The 15,379-nt window shown below is 59.8% G+C and overlaps 3 protein-coding genes across 3 annotated transcripts; all 3 read left to right on the top strand.

The window, feature by feature from the left end:
* Nucleotides 1-335: 335 nt before the first annotated feature.
* LOC101682832 (histone H1.0) lies at nucleotides 336-2,565 on the top strand. The gene has a single exon (XM_004743197.3). It carries the CDS (start codon nucleotides 642-644, stop codon nucleotides 1,224-1,226), a length of 585 nt encoding a protein of 194 aa, XP_004743254.1. The 5' UTR covers nucleotides 336-641; the 3' UTR covers nucleotides 1,227-2,565.
* A 508-nt stretch (nucleotides 2,566-3,073) lies between these two features.
* Nucleotides 3,074-9,118, top strand: GCAT (glycine C-acetyltransferase). The gene is made up of 9 exons (XM_004743198.3): nucleotides 3,074-3,352; nucleotides 4,858-4,988; nucleotides 6,025-6,126; nucleotides 6,610-6,756; nucleotides 7,278-7,432; nucleotides 7,563-7,645; nucleotides 7,838-8,009; nucleotides 8,416-8,537; nucleotides 8,807-9,118. Exons 1-9 carry the CDS (start codon nucleotides 3,157-3,159, stop codon nucleotides 8,956-8,958), a joined length of 1,260 nt encoding a protein of 419 aa, XP_004743255.1. The 5' UTR covers nucleotides 3,074-3,156; the 3' UTR covers nucleotides 8,959-9,118.
* Nucleotides 9,119-13,070: 3,952 nt separating this feature from the next.
* GALR3 (galanin receptor 3) lies at nucleotides 13,071-14,870 on the top strand. Its single transcript, XM_004743457.2, has 2 exons — nucleotides 13,071-13,496; nucleotides 14,108-14,870. The coding sequence occupies exons 1-2, from the start codon at nucleotides 13,138-13,140 to the stop codon at nucleotides 14,868-14,870; spliced, it is 1,122 nt and encodes a 373-aa protein (XP_004743514.2). The 5' UTR covers nucleotides 13,071-13,137.
* The last annotated feature ends 509 nt before the right edge of the window (nucleotides 14,871-15,379 follow it).

Genomic DNA, 15,379 nt, shown 5'->3' with positions numbered 1-15,379 from the left:
CGCACCCGGGCTCCCCGGCCCCGCAGAGCCAGCCCCCCGCAAAGGGGAAATGTGCAGGCGCACCAGCGATCCTCCGCGCCGTTTGGGGCGCGTGGCGGGCGCGGGGGGCGGCGGCTGGGCCGGCGGGATGCCCGGCCGGGGAGCCCAGGGAGCCAGGCAGCGGTCCCGGGCGGCGGCGGGGAGCGGGAAGGCCCGGGCCGGGGGGAAAGGTCGGATTTGCTCGGCGGAAGAAACACAGATGGCGGCGGCGCGGCGCCATTCCGGGCCGGGAGCAGGCAGCCAGCAGCCCTGTCCTCACCGCGGTCCGCCCGCCGCTGCTAAATACCCGGATGCGCCGCCCGCGCGCCAGACGCGGAGCTGGGAAAGGGGAGGCAGAGGAGGCGGAGGCAGAGCCAGCGCTTGAGCCCGAGCCCGAGCCGGGCGCCGAGACCGAGCGACAGAGCGACGGGGCTGGGCCACGCAGAGGCGGCCTGGCGAGTCCTCCCGCGACCCGAGCCAGGTCCCTGAGAGCCGGGCCCCGGACTGGCCCAGGAGTCAGGAGGAGCGCCAAAGCAGATTCCGAGTAAGGCTTTCCTCGGCCTCCGACGAGGACTGGCCCTTTTGAAAGCGCGTCCTCCAACAGCTGGACCAGACAGGCCACCATGACCGAGAACTCCACATCCACCCCTGCGGCCAAGCCCAAGCGGGCCAAGGCCTCCAAGAAGTCCACAGACCACCCCAAGTATTCAGACATGATCGTGGCTGCCATCCAGGCGGAGAAGAACCGCGCTGGCTCCTCGCGCCAGTCCATCCAGAAGTACATCAAGAGCCACTATAAGGTGGGTGAGAACGCCGACTCGCAGATCAAGTTGTCCATCAAGCGCCTGGTCACCACTGGGGTCCTCAAGCAGACCAAAGGGGTGGGTGCCTCAGGGTCCTTCCGGCTGGCCAAAAGCGACGAGCCTAAGAGGTCAGTGGCCTTCAAGAAGACGAAGAAGGAAGTCAAGAAGGTGGCCACGCCAAAGAAGGCAGCCAAGCCCAAGAAGGCTGCCTCCAAAGCCCCAAGCAAGAAGCCCAAAGCCACCCCAGTCAAGAAGACCAAGAAGAAGCCGGCTGCCACACCCAAGAAAACCAAAAAACCCAAGACTGTCAAGGCCAAGCCGGTCAAGGCATCCAAGCCTAAGAAGGCCAAACCAGTGAAGCCCAAAGCCAAGTCCAGTGCCAAGAGGGCCGGCAAGAAGAAGTGACAATGGGGCTTTTCTTGTGGACACTCCTGCCTGTCTCCTATTTTCTGTAAATACTTTCCTCTTTTCTTCTCTCTTGATCTTCATCTGCAGTCCTTTGCCCCTTATTTGGATGCCTCAGAAATTAGGGAATAATCCATTTTTCCTTAACCAATCGTGCAAGGACAGCAACCACAAATCTCCTCTCTAATGATGAGAATGTACTTAAATATTTTGTTTCTTTGACTTATTATTGATCTACTTAATGGGTTAGGAACTTGGGTGGGTTTGTGTGTTTTGTTTGGTTGGATGGTTTGTTCATTAGAAAGGTAAAGGGGCAGGAGGGAATGGGCAAGGCCGCTCGTTCGGACTAGAAGAGGGGGAGCCTGGAAATGGTAAGGTTTGTAGGAGTAGCTTTAAGGTGAGCCAGCCTTCTCTAGGTTGCACACCGCTTGTGAGAGTTCCAGAACTTTGGTGGGGAGAGGGGAGGGGTGGCAGCAGCTGGATGGCAAAGGAGGGAGTGGGAAAAAAAAAAAAAAAACCCTCTCTAGGCTGACTTCCACCTTCCAATACAGAGCGGTGGGGGGTCCAAATGCAGTTTCCTTCTCACTGTTCGAGGGCTCCTGTGGCCTCCCTATTGTCCTAGGGAAGGGAAGGGGGGGTGTCCGAGTGACAGCTGGTCTGAGAAGCTGTCTTAGCGGCTTCTTTCAGTCAGCTGGAAACTAGCCTTTGGGGGGTTGTTGTGGCTTCAGAAAGTCTCATGTTAATCGGGAGTGGAAACTTTGGGGGAAGGGTGGGGACTCAGTCAGCCAAGTGCCTCAGTGTGCCCTCTTAAAAGTTGGGTTTTTCCACACAATTGGATTGTATCATAGGAGGACTTCTTTCCTTTTCCCCTGGTTTTTGGTTCCTCCTGTTTAAGAAAGATTGGTGGTGTGGCCTGGTGGCCTGGTGGGGCTCCCGCCTTGCCACCTGCCACTTAAAAACCTCCCGACCTCTTTACTTTTGAGTCTTTTATAAAAGTAGCTGTAGATGGGGGACGGGGGAGTGGGCGGGGAGTGGACAGTAAGACATACTGCAGTCGATTTTGAATTGCTAAGTAGTTTCACAGAGCTAGGTCTGTGTGTACGTGTGTATATGTATATATACATATCTAGAGCTAGTACTTAACGTTTCACGCCCGGGAGCTGGGAGAAAAAAACTGTACAGTCGTCTTTTATTTTTAATAATATGGGAAAATACGCACTTGTGCGTGGTCCACCCCCCCTCCTTTTTTTTTTTTTTTTTTAAACAAGTGTTATTTGTGCCGGGCAGAATTTGCTGTCTTTGTAATTTTAAAACTTTAAAATAAAATTGAAAAATGAAACCTGAGCGGTGCATTTTTTTCCCCCCTTTTAAGGCTGGAGGCAAATGCTGAGCAATCGGCTAGGCGAGCTGGGGTGAAATCCTGGGGGTGTTTGCACCTGCGAATGGGGGACGGTTCCAACAGATCGACAGGAACCGGGAAACGGGACTGAAGAGTACAGAGCGTGCCTCAGCCTGCTTCTAGGGTCTTGCCTTTGGGGTCCAGGGTGCACCCCCTTTCTTTCCGGGCGCTGGGTGTGTAGGCAGGGGCTGGGAGTACGGCGGGGGGTCTGGTGGGCTGGGCCCTGGGACTCGCCACCCTCCGCCAGGTAGCGTCCCCTTCCCCCACGGGGAGCGCTCCAGTCTCAGTTTACACATCAATATACTTCCATTCTCTGGGTCACGCCAGGCCCCTCCCCCCCAACCCTGGGCCCACCTCCCCCCGCCCCATCCCTGGGCCCGCCTCCCCGCCCCTTTAACGGCCCTCTCGCTCCGATTGGCCGCCGAGGCCCGGCCCCCGCCCACCCCCCCCCCCCCAGGCCACGGGACCGCGAGTCTTCCGCGGCTCCCGGGACTCCTGGCTAGCGGGAGCGCTCGGGCGACGGTGGGCACCATGTGGGCGGGTCGCGCGCTCCACGCCGCTCTCTCCGCGGCCCCCCGCAGCCGCCGCGCGCAGTCGGCGCTGACACAGCTGCGTGGCGTCCTGGAGGAGGAGCTGGAAGCGATCCGCGGCGCTGGCACCTGGAAGAGTGAGCGGGTCATTACGTCCCGTCAGGGGCCGCGCATCCACGTGGACGGCGTCTCCGGAGGTAACTCCCCCTCCTCCTGGGAGTCTTCGGACCCGGCCGGGTGTTCGCAGACCTTGGTTCCAGGCTGGAATGGAGGGCCGGGTGGCAGGGGGCCGGGGAGGGGGCAGTATCTGCTCCCGTAGCCGCGGGCACCTTTCCCAATCTCTCAGGCTGACTTGATGGCTTCCCAGGGTTCCCTGGAAGCTAGTTAAACCTGTTTCCACGGAGGGAGGTGATCTGCTGTGGAGTACCTTCTTGACTCAGGGTAGGGCTGGAGTGAGACCCGGTCCTGTGAGAACGTGAGAGAAAAAGAGAGACACCCAGCTGGCTCCCACCTGGCTGCTTCAAGGACGCGGGTGGGAAGGAGGCAGCGAGAAGCCCTGCGTTCCTGGAGCTGTCGCCTGGAGCTGGTCTCCACTCCCTGCTGCACGGGGACTCCTGCGGACCTCCAGCGTGGGAAGAACTAAACCCATTGTCCAGACAGAGAAGCTGAGGCTCGGAGATGTGGAATGGCTTGCCCAAAAGCCCCTGCCAGCGGCGGGCAGAGCTGGGCTTTGGTTCTCCCTTACATTGGAGCTAGAAGGTCAGCCAGCAGCTCAGAAAAGCCAACTCGCTGCCCAGAGTCACAGCGACAGGGAGGCGGCCGGCTGCTGCAGGAGGCACACCACGAACTGACCCACTGGGCCTTCCTCATGTCTGTCTAGCCAGTGGTCGTGGCCTGTCTTGTCCGTGCCAGGCCCCAGATGGTGCTGCTTATAAACAGGCTCCCAAACCCGCTTTCTGCTCAGGAAATAGGCCTGGGATCCTTGGTGCTCTTGTATTTATTTGTAAACCGAGGTGCCCCAAAAAACTCTCTGCCTCCCTCCCCATCCTCCCCCCAACCCCCACCCCTGCCTGGGGGAAGCTTGGAACAGGCCAAAACATGGGAAACGAGGAGACACAGGTTCTCCTCGTGGTTTTGCCCTTTACAGGCCTCAGTTTCCCCCTCAGGTCAGCTGTGTTCACTTTGGGCTTTATAAGTCAGGAGTTGAGGTCTCAAGGAAACCCCCGCACCCACACACTTCAGACAGGTGAGGCTGTACCAGGCAGCAAAGTAAGCTCTTCAGAGTCTGAGGACCACACTGGGCTGGTGAGCCTGCTCACTTACCCACAAGGGAACCAGGGCCCACATGGGGCTTTGCTGGTGGTGTTCAGGGGCAGGAGAAGCCTGTGAGGTAGGGCTACGTTCCTCATTGGGTACAATGTGATTCAGAGCCAGAGTCTAAACTTCTTATCCTTCAAGGCACCACTCTGAGGGACCTTTCCTGACCCTCCCTCTCCTGTACCTGTCGGATTGGGTCCCTCCCCAGGGCCCCTAGCTCCCCATCCTGGCCTCTGCCCCACAGTGGATCATACTGTGTGGTTGTTGCCTTCTCAAGGGCGAATCCAGGTTCGTTTTCTGTCTGAGTCCCCAGGGCCTGGCACAGACACCTTTCCAGACCCTTTCTTGCCCTGAGCCGCCGTGTCTGTACCGTCCTCCACTTTAGGAATCCTTAACTTCTGTGCCAACAACTACCTGGGCCTGAGCAGCCACCCTGAGGTCATCCAGGCAGGTCTGCAGGCCCTGGAGGAGTTTGGAGCCGGCCTTAGCTCGACCCGCTTCATCTGTGGGACCCAGGTACACAGTGGCTGTTGGGGGGGGGGCTTGGCGGTGCCTTGTCCCCAGCGTTGGGCACTGACCCCCAACTGCCTGCTTCCCACAGTCAACTAGGCTGGTTTAGCCAGCTCAGCTCATCCAGGGCCCTGGGCCACCCTTAGCCTAGAGCTATCCACCAGAAAAGCCAGCTCAGGCTTCTGTTGTGTTGCAAAAGAAACTTTCCAGTCTCCCCAAGCGTCCCTCTCCCCCACCTGCACGCAGAACTGCTTAGAACAGTGCCTGGCATGTAGTAGTGCTCCGTAAACATTGATTATTTTATTGTGTAAATGTTACAAAATAAATACCTAGATGGGAAATTTACAGTGCTTACTGTGTATCAGGTACTGTATTAAGAACATTACAAATATTAACTCATTAATGCCCCTAACGGTCATAAGTGGTAGGCGATATTCTTGTCTCTTACAGAGATGAGGATGCTGAAGCCAGAGAAATTGGGTGACTTCCTCTAAGGCGCGCAGACTGTTATGATAGGAGTTTAACCCAGATGGCTTGGCTCCTGACTGCCGTGAGATTACTACCCATCTTCTCAGAAAGGGGATGGTGAAATGAATGTCAGAAACAGGACTCCTACCCCCCAGCCAGGGCCCTTTCCAACAAAACCCTCACCCTGACCGAACAGCTTTCAAATATAAGAATTTCAGGCCCAAATAAAGCTACATAATCCTTTTCCTTGCCATTACGCAACCAAAAAAGGCACTTACTTTGATGTCAGAAAGACATCCTCCCTTGCCATCATCCCCCATGATTCATCATTAGACCTCCATTATAGACGAAGGTCCCACCAGGTCGGGGTATCTAGCGAGCCCCTGATCCCTCGGGGAGAACCATCTGCCAGGTTCCTGTTGGCTCTGGGGGAACCCACGTGGTGAAGAAAGAAGGGAGAAGCCAAGGCTGCAGGTCCTCTGTGCTGAGTCTGTGACCTTCTAAGCCTCTGTCCCCAGAACTTGTTTCATGTGACCCCACAGGCATTAACACCCGTTTCACTCTGTTTCTGCAGAGCATCCACAAGGATCTAGAAGCAAAGATAGCCCGCTTCCATCAGCGGGAGGATGCCATCCTGTATCCTAGCTGTTTCGATGCCAACGCTGGCCTTTTTGAGGTTTGGGGGGGTGGGGGTGCAGGTGGGAGTGGTGGGGACTGCTAGGCTATGGGGGAAGGCTTGGGAGTGAGCAGTGAGGGGAACATGGCAGGATGTCAGTGCTGTGCCTAGAGGCTCCAGGGCCCTTTTCTTCTGGAGGCTAAGCTTGGGCCAAGCTTCTTCCTTGCTGCAGGAAGAATCCTGGGACCTGCAAGGGACCAGCTTCCAGGGCACTGGGGAGATAACCTACATCAGTGAGAAGGTCGGAGTTAGCCGGGGCCGGGTACTCGCCAAACATGTTCTCACCTGCTCTCCCAGGAGCTGGGCCCTGATCCAGCCCAGGCCTGGAGCCCTGAGAACCCAGATAGAGGCAGACAGGGGCTCCGTGCCTCCCTGCCCGGCGGAATGCCCTGGATGGCAGAGAAACTTTGACTCCTGTAGACGTGGGGAGGGAGAACCCCTAGGTGGTTGGGCAGAAGCTCCACTCCAGCTGCTTTCTCCCAGGCCTTGCTGACCCCACAGGATGCAGTCCTGTCAGACGAGCTGAACCACGCCTCCATCATTGATGGCATCCGTCTATGCAAGGCCCATAAATACCGCTACCACCACCTGGACATGGCCGACTTGGAGGCCAAGCTGCAGGAGGCCCAGGTGAGGCGAGGCCCAAGGGTGGCAGAGGAGGCAAGAACTGGGCTTATCCTCAGCCTCGCCCCTGGTGAAAGAACTAAGGCTTGGAGGGACCACTTTGCATTCCCAACGAACATGGAAGTTTGAAACAGGATTTGAACCCAGATCCTTCTGCCCCAAGGCTTTCTTCCATTGTACCTAGCTGCCTTGACTTTTAGCCATCACCTTCCGTGTGGCAGGCCCCGCTGGGCGTAAAGGTGGGATGAGCTTTGGGATAGAAGTGGTCCCACCCCACCCTCCCTCTCGCAGGGGAGACTGAGCTGTTCTCACTGGCCAGGACTGCCCTGGAAGAGGAGGTGGGCATGGCTCAGGGAGGCACAGAGTAGGACCGGGATGTTCCGGCCCCAACACAGTAATGCTTACGTGTCGGCCTCTGTGCCAGATTCTGGGCAAGGTGAGCCCTTGGAGCCCTGAGCAGCGTAGAGAATGGGAGGATTGGCCCCGCTGGGGACACCAGCCATCACCTGTCCGTGGCTTCCCTACAGAAGCATCGGCTGCGCCTGGTGGCCACTGATGGCGCCTTTTCCATGGATGGCGACATCGCCCCCCTGCGGGAGATCTGCCACCTTGCCTCTCGATATGACGCCCTGGTCTTTGTGGATGAGTGTCACGCTACTGGCTTCCTGGGGGCCACTGGACGGTGGGAGCATGCATCTCCTTGGGTTGGGCTTCTGAGGATGGGTGGGAAAGCAGGAAGCCAGCCCTTCCCCTAACCCATGGTCCCTGGGCGCTCAGGTAGCCAGTGGTGGCAGTGCTAGCTTCCCTTGCAGGGGCACGGATGAGCTGCTGGGGGTCACAGACCAGGTCACCATCATCAACTCCACGCTGGGGAAGGCACTGGGTGGAGCTTCAGGTACCTGCAGGGTCATGCCCCTGGGGTCCCCTCATCCACAGGCAGAGCCCTGGAGAGGTCTCAGGGCAGGTGGGGAGGGGAGGCTGGGACTGTACAGAAGAGGCAGTGTGGACTATCCTCCCAGGAGGGGCTCGGGGTAGGCGCTGGCACCTGGCCTCTGACTTCCACCCTCACCTCTGCCCTTGTCCTCAGGGGGCTACACGACAGGGCCTGAGCCCCTGGTGTCCCTGCTCCGGCAGCGCTCCCGGCCCTACCTCTTCTCCAACAGCCTGCCCCCTGCTGTCGTCGGCTGTGCCTCCAAGGCCCTGGACCTGCTTATGGAGAGCAACGCCATCGTCCAGACTATGGCAGCCAAAACCCAGCGGTGTGGTCCCTGGCAGGGGTGGGACAGGCTGGGGGTGGGGGAGCTGGTAGGGGCCTGCCCCCATGTGCCCACCCTCTGCCCATACCATGCCTCCAGCAGAATGCACTGGGACTCAGCCCTCTTAACCAAGGGCTGCCTGCCCGCCCACCTACCTCTTCTCTGTCTCCCTCTTCCTTCCATTTCCGGGTACATTACTCCATCAATGACCCTGTATCTCCCCATCTTATATTATCCTGTCTTCTCACTCTCTGGTTTGGTCCGCTGGCTCCTCTGCCCAGCTCCCCATCTGCATCTGGCTCTGTTGGTCCATCCTGCAGATTTGGGCACAGATCACGGGCCCATCAGGAGTGGGTGTGAACCCTCCGCAGTCCCCTGGCTACCTGTGACACCCAGCTTGTGCCCACAGTTTCCGCAGTAAGATGGAAGCCGCCGGCTTCACCATCCTGGGAGCCAATCATCCCATCTGCCCAGTGATGCTGGGTGATGCTCGGCTGGCCTCTTGCATGGCGGATGACATGCTCAAGAGAGGTGAGGCAGCTGGGACAAGCAGACCGGTTATGGGTCTTCAGAGAAAAGAGGAGGGAGCCCCGCACTGTGAATGCTCCCCCATACCCTCCCCCTACGACCCTCTCAAGACGAGCTGAAGATCCCAGGCCATGACTTACTTGCATGTCTGGGACACCTTAGGCAACTCCCTTGCCCTCTGTGACCCTCAGGGGAGTAGGAACCATGTATCATGTCTCCCAAAGCGTGTATGGCTTTGCTGAGCCCCAGGTTGACCCTTTCTACCTTACCAGGCATTTTCGTCATCGGGTTCAGCTATCCAGTGGTCCCCAAGGGCAAGGCCCGGATCCGCGTACAGATCTCAGCAGTGCACAGCGAGGAGGACATCGACCGCTGTGTGGAGGCCTTCGTGGAGGTGGGGCGGCTACATGGGGCCCTACCCTGATGTGGCTGGCCACGAGCAGATCCCCCTCCCTCCATATTGACAAAAGGGTTCTTCGATCAGCCCGGGCCAGAGGCTCTGAGCCCTGTTAAAGTCCTCGGGCTGGGCTGGGGCAAGGCCCGTTCTTGTGGTTGAGAATGTCAAGTAACAATGTGGAAACGGACTGACATGTCAGTGTGCTTCATTCTCTCTGGGCAGGCCCAGCCCTGTGACCAGTTGAAGAATCAGGTGGGAGCTGAGGCTCCTGAGTAGGTTTCAGAGCTGACCACCTACCCTAGGTTAAGATGAGACGCAGGCCGTGGGGATAATGTGGGTAGTCCCCCTATTAGGGGGGACAGCTACCAACCCTGCAGGCCCTTTCCCACCCCACCCACTCCATTTGCTCTTCAGCCTCAGGGGAACACCTTGTTTTCTGCCCCCCTACCCAAAGGATGGTTTACAGCTGCCCAAATAAGGAGGGGCTGAGCACCCAAACCTGCCCCAAAGGAAAGAACGTGGGTCACTATTAGAAAGGCCCCCGACAGTTTGGAACCATGTATTCTAGCCCACTTTGGTTCCTGGGCAGGCCCCTTCTCCTCTGTGTGCCTCAGTTTACCGCACACCAAGAGTAGATGGTACAGGGTAACTGGGCTCCTTCCATCCCTCTCGGTCCAAGGCCTACGGGCCTGCTGATCAGCCGCCAGGGGGCGCAGCGAGCTCAGGCTCCGGCTGCTGTTGCCACGCCCCCGCCAGAATCCAGGCCTCGGCGGGCAAGGCTCTCCGTAGAGTTGATTTGCTGCTGCCAGGGCCCCGTCCACACTTATCCCCAGAAAAGTCTCGCTGCTCCCCTAGTGGACACCTTCCTGTAGTCGCTGTCCCTGGTCCTTGTCTTTTCATCGCCGTCCCCGCTCAGCTTTATGGGCACAGGGCGGGGGCCCAGGCGGGGTAGGTTCTGACTCACTCGGCTCCAGCCTCACTGGGGTGTGGCCTTGGGAAGCTGGGACCTCGCTGGACTTAGGGCAGGGAGGATGAAAACGCCCTTCTTCGTCCACAACAGGGAACTAGGACCCCCTCTCCGTGTCCTCGAACCCCCAGCCCTGCCCTTAGCCTGGCTGTCGGGATGAATGGCCTGGGCCAGCTGCTGCGATCCTAACTGGGATTCTAGGAATCTTAGCTTGTGGTTGGAAGGAGCTTGAGGCTGGGGTCCAGGAGCTCCACGTGCTGGGAGATGGCCGCCCAGGGAAAAGGGCTGCTGTGGCCACAGCAGCAGCTGGAATACCCGAGAGAGCCGCAGCCACGCGGTCGGGTACCTGTCGCAGGCGCACCGCTGCAGCAGCAAGTGCCTGTGGCCTGGCACCAGCCTCGGGCCCAGCCAGCAGCTTGATGTGCATGATCTGCGTAGGCCGGCGGATTACACGGGGTGGCCCCAAGCAGCCACCGGGCAACACATTCCAGCAGTAGGTGTGGCGTGTCCGTCAGGGACAGAAAGCCGCGCCCAGGTCCACCCGGCAGTGGCTCAGAGCACGCGCCGGCTCGTCCTGCGACTCCCTGACGCCCCCCGGCGGCTGGCATGGGCAGCTGCGTTGCCCCGATAGCGCGCCCCGCGGTCTGTCAGCTCGCGGCTGTGCAGGCTTCCATCCGTGGAGGTACAGAAGGGCGCCGCGGGCACTCTGGGCGCACGTGCTGCGGGTTGGACGCGTGCTGGTAGTGGCCCGAAGGCCGTGGGTCGGCCGCACCTCCACTTCCAGAGACCGCTCCCACGGCTCACCGTCCACGTCCTCTGCGTCCGGCTCTGGGTTCAAGGTTGCGGCCTCCTGGAGCAAGAGAAGGAGGGGGCGTCAGGGACGTGCTGGACTCGGGCCTTGGCCTTGACAATGCGGTTTTTCCTGCCTGCCGCTCGCCAGCCCTCTGTGGTTGCCTCGGTCCTCCTGCCCTGCCTCCTTCCCTCTTTCTCCCTCCCCCACTCCCCCTGCTTATGTTCCCTCTCTCGCTGTGTCCCTGTCTAGTGAATAAATAAAATCTTTAAAACAAACAAACAAAAAACGAAAAAACCTCTGAACACACAGGAAAATCCCAGGGGTCTGGGAGATGCTAGTACTAGAGTTTCTTCCCCAGTTCTTGGGCCTTGAATGCAAGTCCTGGCTCTATCAGTGTCCCAGTGTCCCCTCAAACTATTTTCTCTTCCCTTTCACGGACTTCCTATTAACATTCTCGCCTACCTCCCAGCTTCTAGAAAGACCACAAGCAGTCCCTACCACCCCTTCTCTCCTTAAACTCATTGCAGACTCTTTTGCCCCCAGTACACTTGTCCAGTTTACAAACAACCTCACTGTTATGAAATCCAGGGTACCTCGCCCCCCCTTCCCATCCCTGACTAGTCTCTCTAACCCTCTGGAGGCATTTGGCCATGTGGCTCACTTCTCCAAGAGTTCCAGGCCAGAACCCCACGCCTGATTGAATCACACAGCCATGAACCAAGACAGACTAACCTCTTTGGCTTCTGCCAGCACAAGGGGCTCATAATGGATCAGTCATTAAATCACTCCCCCTCTGTCCATCCTTTTCACGCCAGGCCAAAATAAACCAATTACAAATTAAATGGGCAGATCATGTCCCTGCTCTAAAACTTTCACTAGTTCCCCATTGCCCTCAGGCTAAAGCCAGACTCTTTGGATGGACCCAAACACCCTCCATCTCCAGACACACTGAGCCTCTGGAACAAGCTTAGGAAAGTTGACGGGCCCCAGGATTCTCAGGAACTGGGGGAGGAGTCCAGAAAAGAGACTCCTATTCTGGTTTCCTAGCCTGGAACACCCCATTCAAGATGAGGAACCCTTTCTGAGCTTGGATTAGAGCCCTCCTTGGGGCAGAGAGAGGGAGGATCGGGAGTGAAATCATTAGGCTGGAGGTGGGAGTGCCAGGAATGGGCTGGGCCCCGGGCACAGAGGGGTTAACTCCAAAGCGAATCTCGGCGAGCGAGATCAATGGGTTACTTACTGCAGAAAGAGGCAGAAGCAACGCAGGGAGGCAGAAAAGAACCAGGCAGAAGAGCATGCCCCCCGGGGGAAATCAGGGACCGAGGAGGAGGTGGCCGGTGGCTACTCCGGAGGGAGCGCCCGAGTCTGGCTCAGCCGAGGAGGTGCCTTAAAGGAGAAGAGGGAGCAGCTGGAGGCAGACCTGCACCTACAGGGAGGTGCCAAGGGGTAGCTGCTGAGCCAAGAGGCAGCCTCAGTCTGGCCGGTTCACCCAGGACCAAGCAGGGCCCAGTGCCCAGAGTTGAGGTGGGTGTTACCCATCCTGAGCCTCAGGGGGCTTGCTGCATGCTGGGGGGTGGGGGGGGCGCAGATACCACCTTTCTTCCCTCCACCCTGCCTCCCTCCATGCTCCTAATGTGTCCCACCAACCCAGAGGTCCCAGGCGAGCAGGGGGATCCACAGGTAGTAGCTGATAGGGCCGAGGGATGGAGCAAGGGTGAGAGAGGGCACGGCGGGCATAAATGCGCACGCACGCACACACAACGCGCGCACAGTTACTCGCGTGGGGGTCGGAGGCCCCACCTGTTACAGGCTGTTAGCTGAGCGCTCCAGCCTGGGAGTCAGGGTACCAGGCGGCAACAGCCCCAGGTCTTCCACTCAAAGTGTGATATTAGCCTCCCATGTCCCCTCTCTGAGCCTCAGTTTCCTCTTGTGCTAAAAGGGGGGGGGGGCAGTGGCCTCTATGGTTTTCCCAGCTGTGCCACTGTGGGGCTTTTACTAAACCGGACTTTACGATGACTCAGGGATATCACCCGTGTTTTGCTGACTTTGACCCACGTCCGATTCTCCCCCTGAGCTTCCAGACCCTGCGGAGAAGTAAGGTCCTTCTATCAGCAACTTGGCTTGGGCTCGCCCCTCCCCCACCTTCAGGGTCCTCAGCCCATTCTGCTGGGAGGTATCCATCGACTAATCCTTTCTCAGGGGGGTGTTCCCTAGGAAACTGAGAAACCCACCTCAGACACGTAGGCAATTGTGCCCGGCTTGCACAAGTGGATCTCAGGGAGAACCTATGGCTGTCGCCCTCCTCCCACCGCCATTCCCCCAGGAGACATGGCCAGGCCAAGGCCGGGAGGCCTGGATGGAGACCCCAGGGGTCTTGTGACCAGAGCCGGGAGCTCCTGTCTGAGGACTCCAGCTTCTTTCCCTCAGGTGCCCATCGGATGGGAAGATGGCTGATGCGCAGAACATTTCGCTAGACAACCCAGGGAGCGTGGGGGCCGTGGTGGTACCCGTGGTGTTCGCCCTCATCTTCCTGCTGGGCACCGTGGGCAATGGGCTGGTGCTGGCCGTGCTGTTGCAGCCCAGCCCCAGTGCCTGGCAGGAGCCGGGCAGCACTACGGACCTGTTCATCCTCAACCTAGCGGTGGCCGACCTCTGCTTCATCCTGTGCTGCGTGCCCTTCCAGGCCGCCATCTACACGCTGGACGCCTGGCTCTTCGGGGCCCTCGTCTGCAAGGCTGTGCACCTGCTCATCTACCTTACCATGTATGCCAGCAGCTTCACGCTGGCCGCCGTCTCCGTGGACAGGTGCGCTGGGCCTGGGACCTGGCTGGGTCTGGGCTGGGGAGGGAAGACCTAAACAGATTCCTTAGGAAGGAGAGCTTGGGGGACCAAAAAGGGAGAGGATGGCAGGGAGAGAAGGAACAGCTCTCCGGCCCCTGCCAGTCTCTGCGCACCTGTAGAGCCTGTTCCAGCGGACCATCCTGCCCCCGACCTCCCAACTCCACCGTGAGCTTCCAGAAGACATCTCTGTGTCTTACATGCCGGCACAGAGGCTGGAACGTAGTAAGTGCTCCGTAAGTGTGACATGAATGGCAAAAAGAACACATGAATGAATCCATCAGTTACTTTATTACTGCCCACACCCAGCCTAGGCTGTGGTCATACCTGTTTTCGCCGTTCCAAACCTGGGGTCCAATCCAGGCTTGGTGACCTTGGGCAAGTCTCTTCCCTCTGAGCCTTGATCCCGGCCTTGCTAGGGGGTGCCAGGCGCTGCTCCAAGCGCTGGGCGTGTTACTGCCCTCTACCCTAGCCGCCACGGGGCAAGGCAGGTCGCGGGTCCGCAGATAGCGTCCCCGCGGGGAGTGGGGGGCGCGGGGCCCTGCCGCCCGCCGCGCTGACCCGGCGCCCGCCCGCAGGTACCTGGCCGTGCGGCACCCACTGCGCTCGCGGGCCCTGCGCACGCCGCGCCACGCCCGCGCCGCCGTGGGCCTCGTGTGGCTGCTGGCGGCGCTCTTCTCGGCGCCCTACCTCAGCTACTACGGCACGGTGCGCTACGGCGCGCTCGAGCTCTGCGTGCCCGCCTGGGAGGACGCGCGCCGGCGCGCCCTCGACGTGGCCACCTTCGCCGCCGGCTACCTGCTGCCCGTGGCCGTGGTGAGCCTGGCCTACGCGCGCACGCTGCGCTTCCTGTGGGTGGCCGTAGGCCCCGCGGGCGCCGCGATGGCCGAGGCCCGGCGCAGAGCCACGGGCCGCGCGGGGCGCGCCATGCTGGCGGTGGCCGCGCTCTACGCCCTCTGCTGGGGCCCGCACCACGCGCTCATCCTCTGCTTCTGGTTCGGCCGCTTCGCCTTCAGCCCGGCCACCTACGCCTGCCGCCTGGCCTCGCACTGCCTCGCCTACGCCAACTCCTGCCTCAACCCGCTGGTCTACGCGCTCGCCTCGCGCCACTTCCGCGCGCGCCTCCGCCGCCTGTGGCCCTGTGGCCGCCGCCACCGCCACCGCCGCGCCCGGGCTCCCCCGGGTGCCCGTCGCCGCGTCCGCCCCGCCGCTTGCCCCGGGGACGCCCGGCCTCGCGGGAAGCTGCCCGCGGGCGGCGACCGGGCGGGCGATCCGGGGGAAGGGCCCGCCCGCGCCTTAGAGGCTGGACGACAAGCCCCGTCTGCCCCAGGGCCGGAATGAACCTCATCTGCCTCCCCTCTGCGCGGGGGACAGTCTGTCTGCCATTCCCCTTCCCCCAGGGTATGGCGCCAGGCAGGAGTCCTCCGAGGCGAGGAGGTGCACTGTCTGAGCTGGGGCTCCAGCCCGATGGACGCCCCTGGGCCGTGAAAGTGGGTCCCCCCATCCCGGCTAAGCGCAGGCTCCCCGTGCCGGACAGCCCCCAGATTCCGGTCATAGCCAGTCTGGCTCCAACTCAGTCAGCGGTTTCCAGGCCCTGCTTCCTCCACCGCCCTTCCTCAAGCCCCTTTCCCCATCCAAGCCTTTCCCTGGGTAATGTAACGCTAGCCAGCCGCTAATACAGCAAATAGTTGTGAAGGATTCACTGTATATCTTATGCGGTGCTACATTCTTCAGTCTAATTAGCAAAGCAGCTTTGCAATTTAGGATTAGTTCCATTCCTGCAGTTGGAGAAATCAAGAATCAGAATGAGTTCGGGATTTGGGGCACCTGGCTGGTCCAGTCAATGGAGC

Source organism: Mustela putorius, unplaced genomic scaffold (assembly GCF_011764305.1).
Source record: "Mustela putorius furo isolate JIRA1106 unplaced genomic scaffold, ASM1176430v1.1 tig00000738_pilon_pilon_pilon, whole genome shotgun sequence".
In the NCBI taxonomy this organism is placed as follows: domain Eukaryota; kingdom Metazoa; phylum Chordata; class Mammalia; order Carnivora; family Mustelidae; genus Mustela; species Mustela putorius.
This window is presented reverse-complemented; position numbering and strand designations above follow the sequence as displayed.

Excerpts from the sequence above, each read along its gene's own strand:
- LOC101682832 (XM_004743197.3), top strand. The coding sequence starts at position 642 with ATGACCGAGAACTCCACATCCACCCCTGCGGCCAAGCCCAAGCGGGCC.
- GCAT (XM_004743198.3), top strand. The coding sequence starts at position 3,157 with ATGTGGGCGGGTCGCGCGCTCCACGCCGCTCTCTCCGCGGCCCCCCGC. Across the intron at positions 4,989-6,024 it reads GCTTCATCTGTGGGACCCAG|AGCATCCACAAGGATCTAGA; the intron begins GTACACAGTGGC and ends CTGTTTCTGCAG. Across the intron at positions 6,127-6,609 it reads CCAACGCTGGCCTTTTTGAG|GCCTTGCTGACCCCACAGGA; the intron begins GTTTGGGGGGGT and ends GCTTTCTCCCAG.
- GALR3 (XM_004743457.2), top strand. The coding sequence starts at position 13,138 with ATGGCTGATGCGCAGAACATTTCGCTAGACAACCCAGGGAGCGTGGGG. Across the intron at positions 13,497-14,107 it reads GCCGCCGTCTCCGTGGACAG|GTACCTGGCCGTGCGGCACC; the intron begins GTGCGCTGGGCC and ends GCCCGCCCGCAG.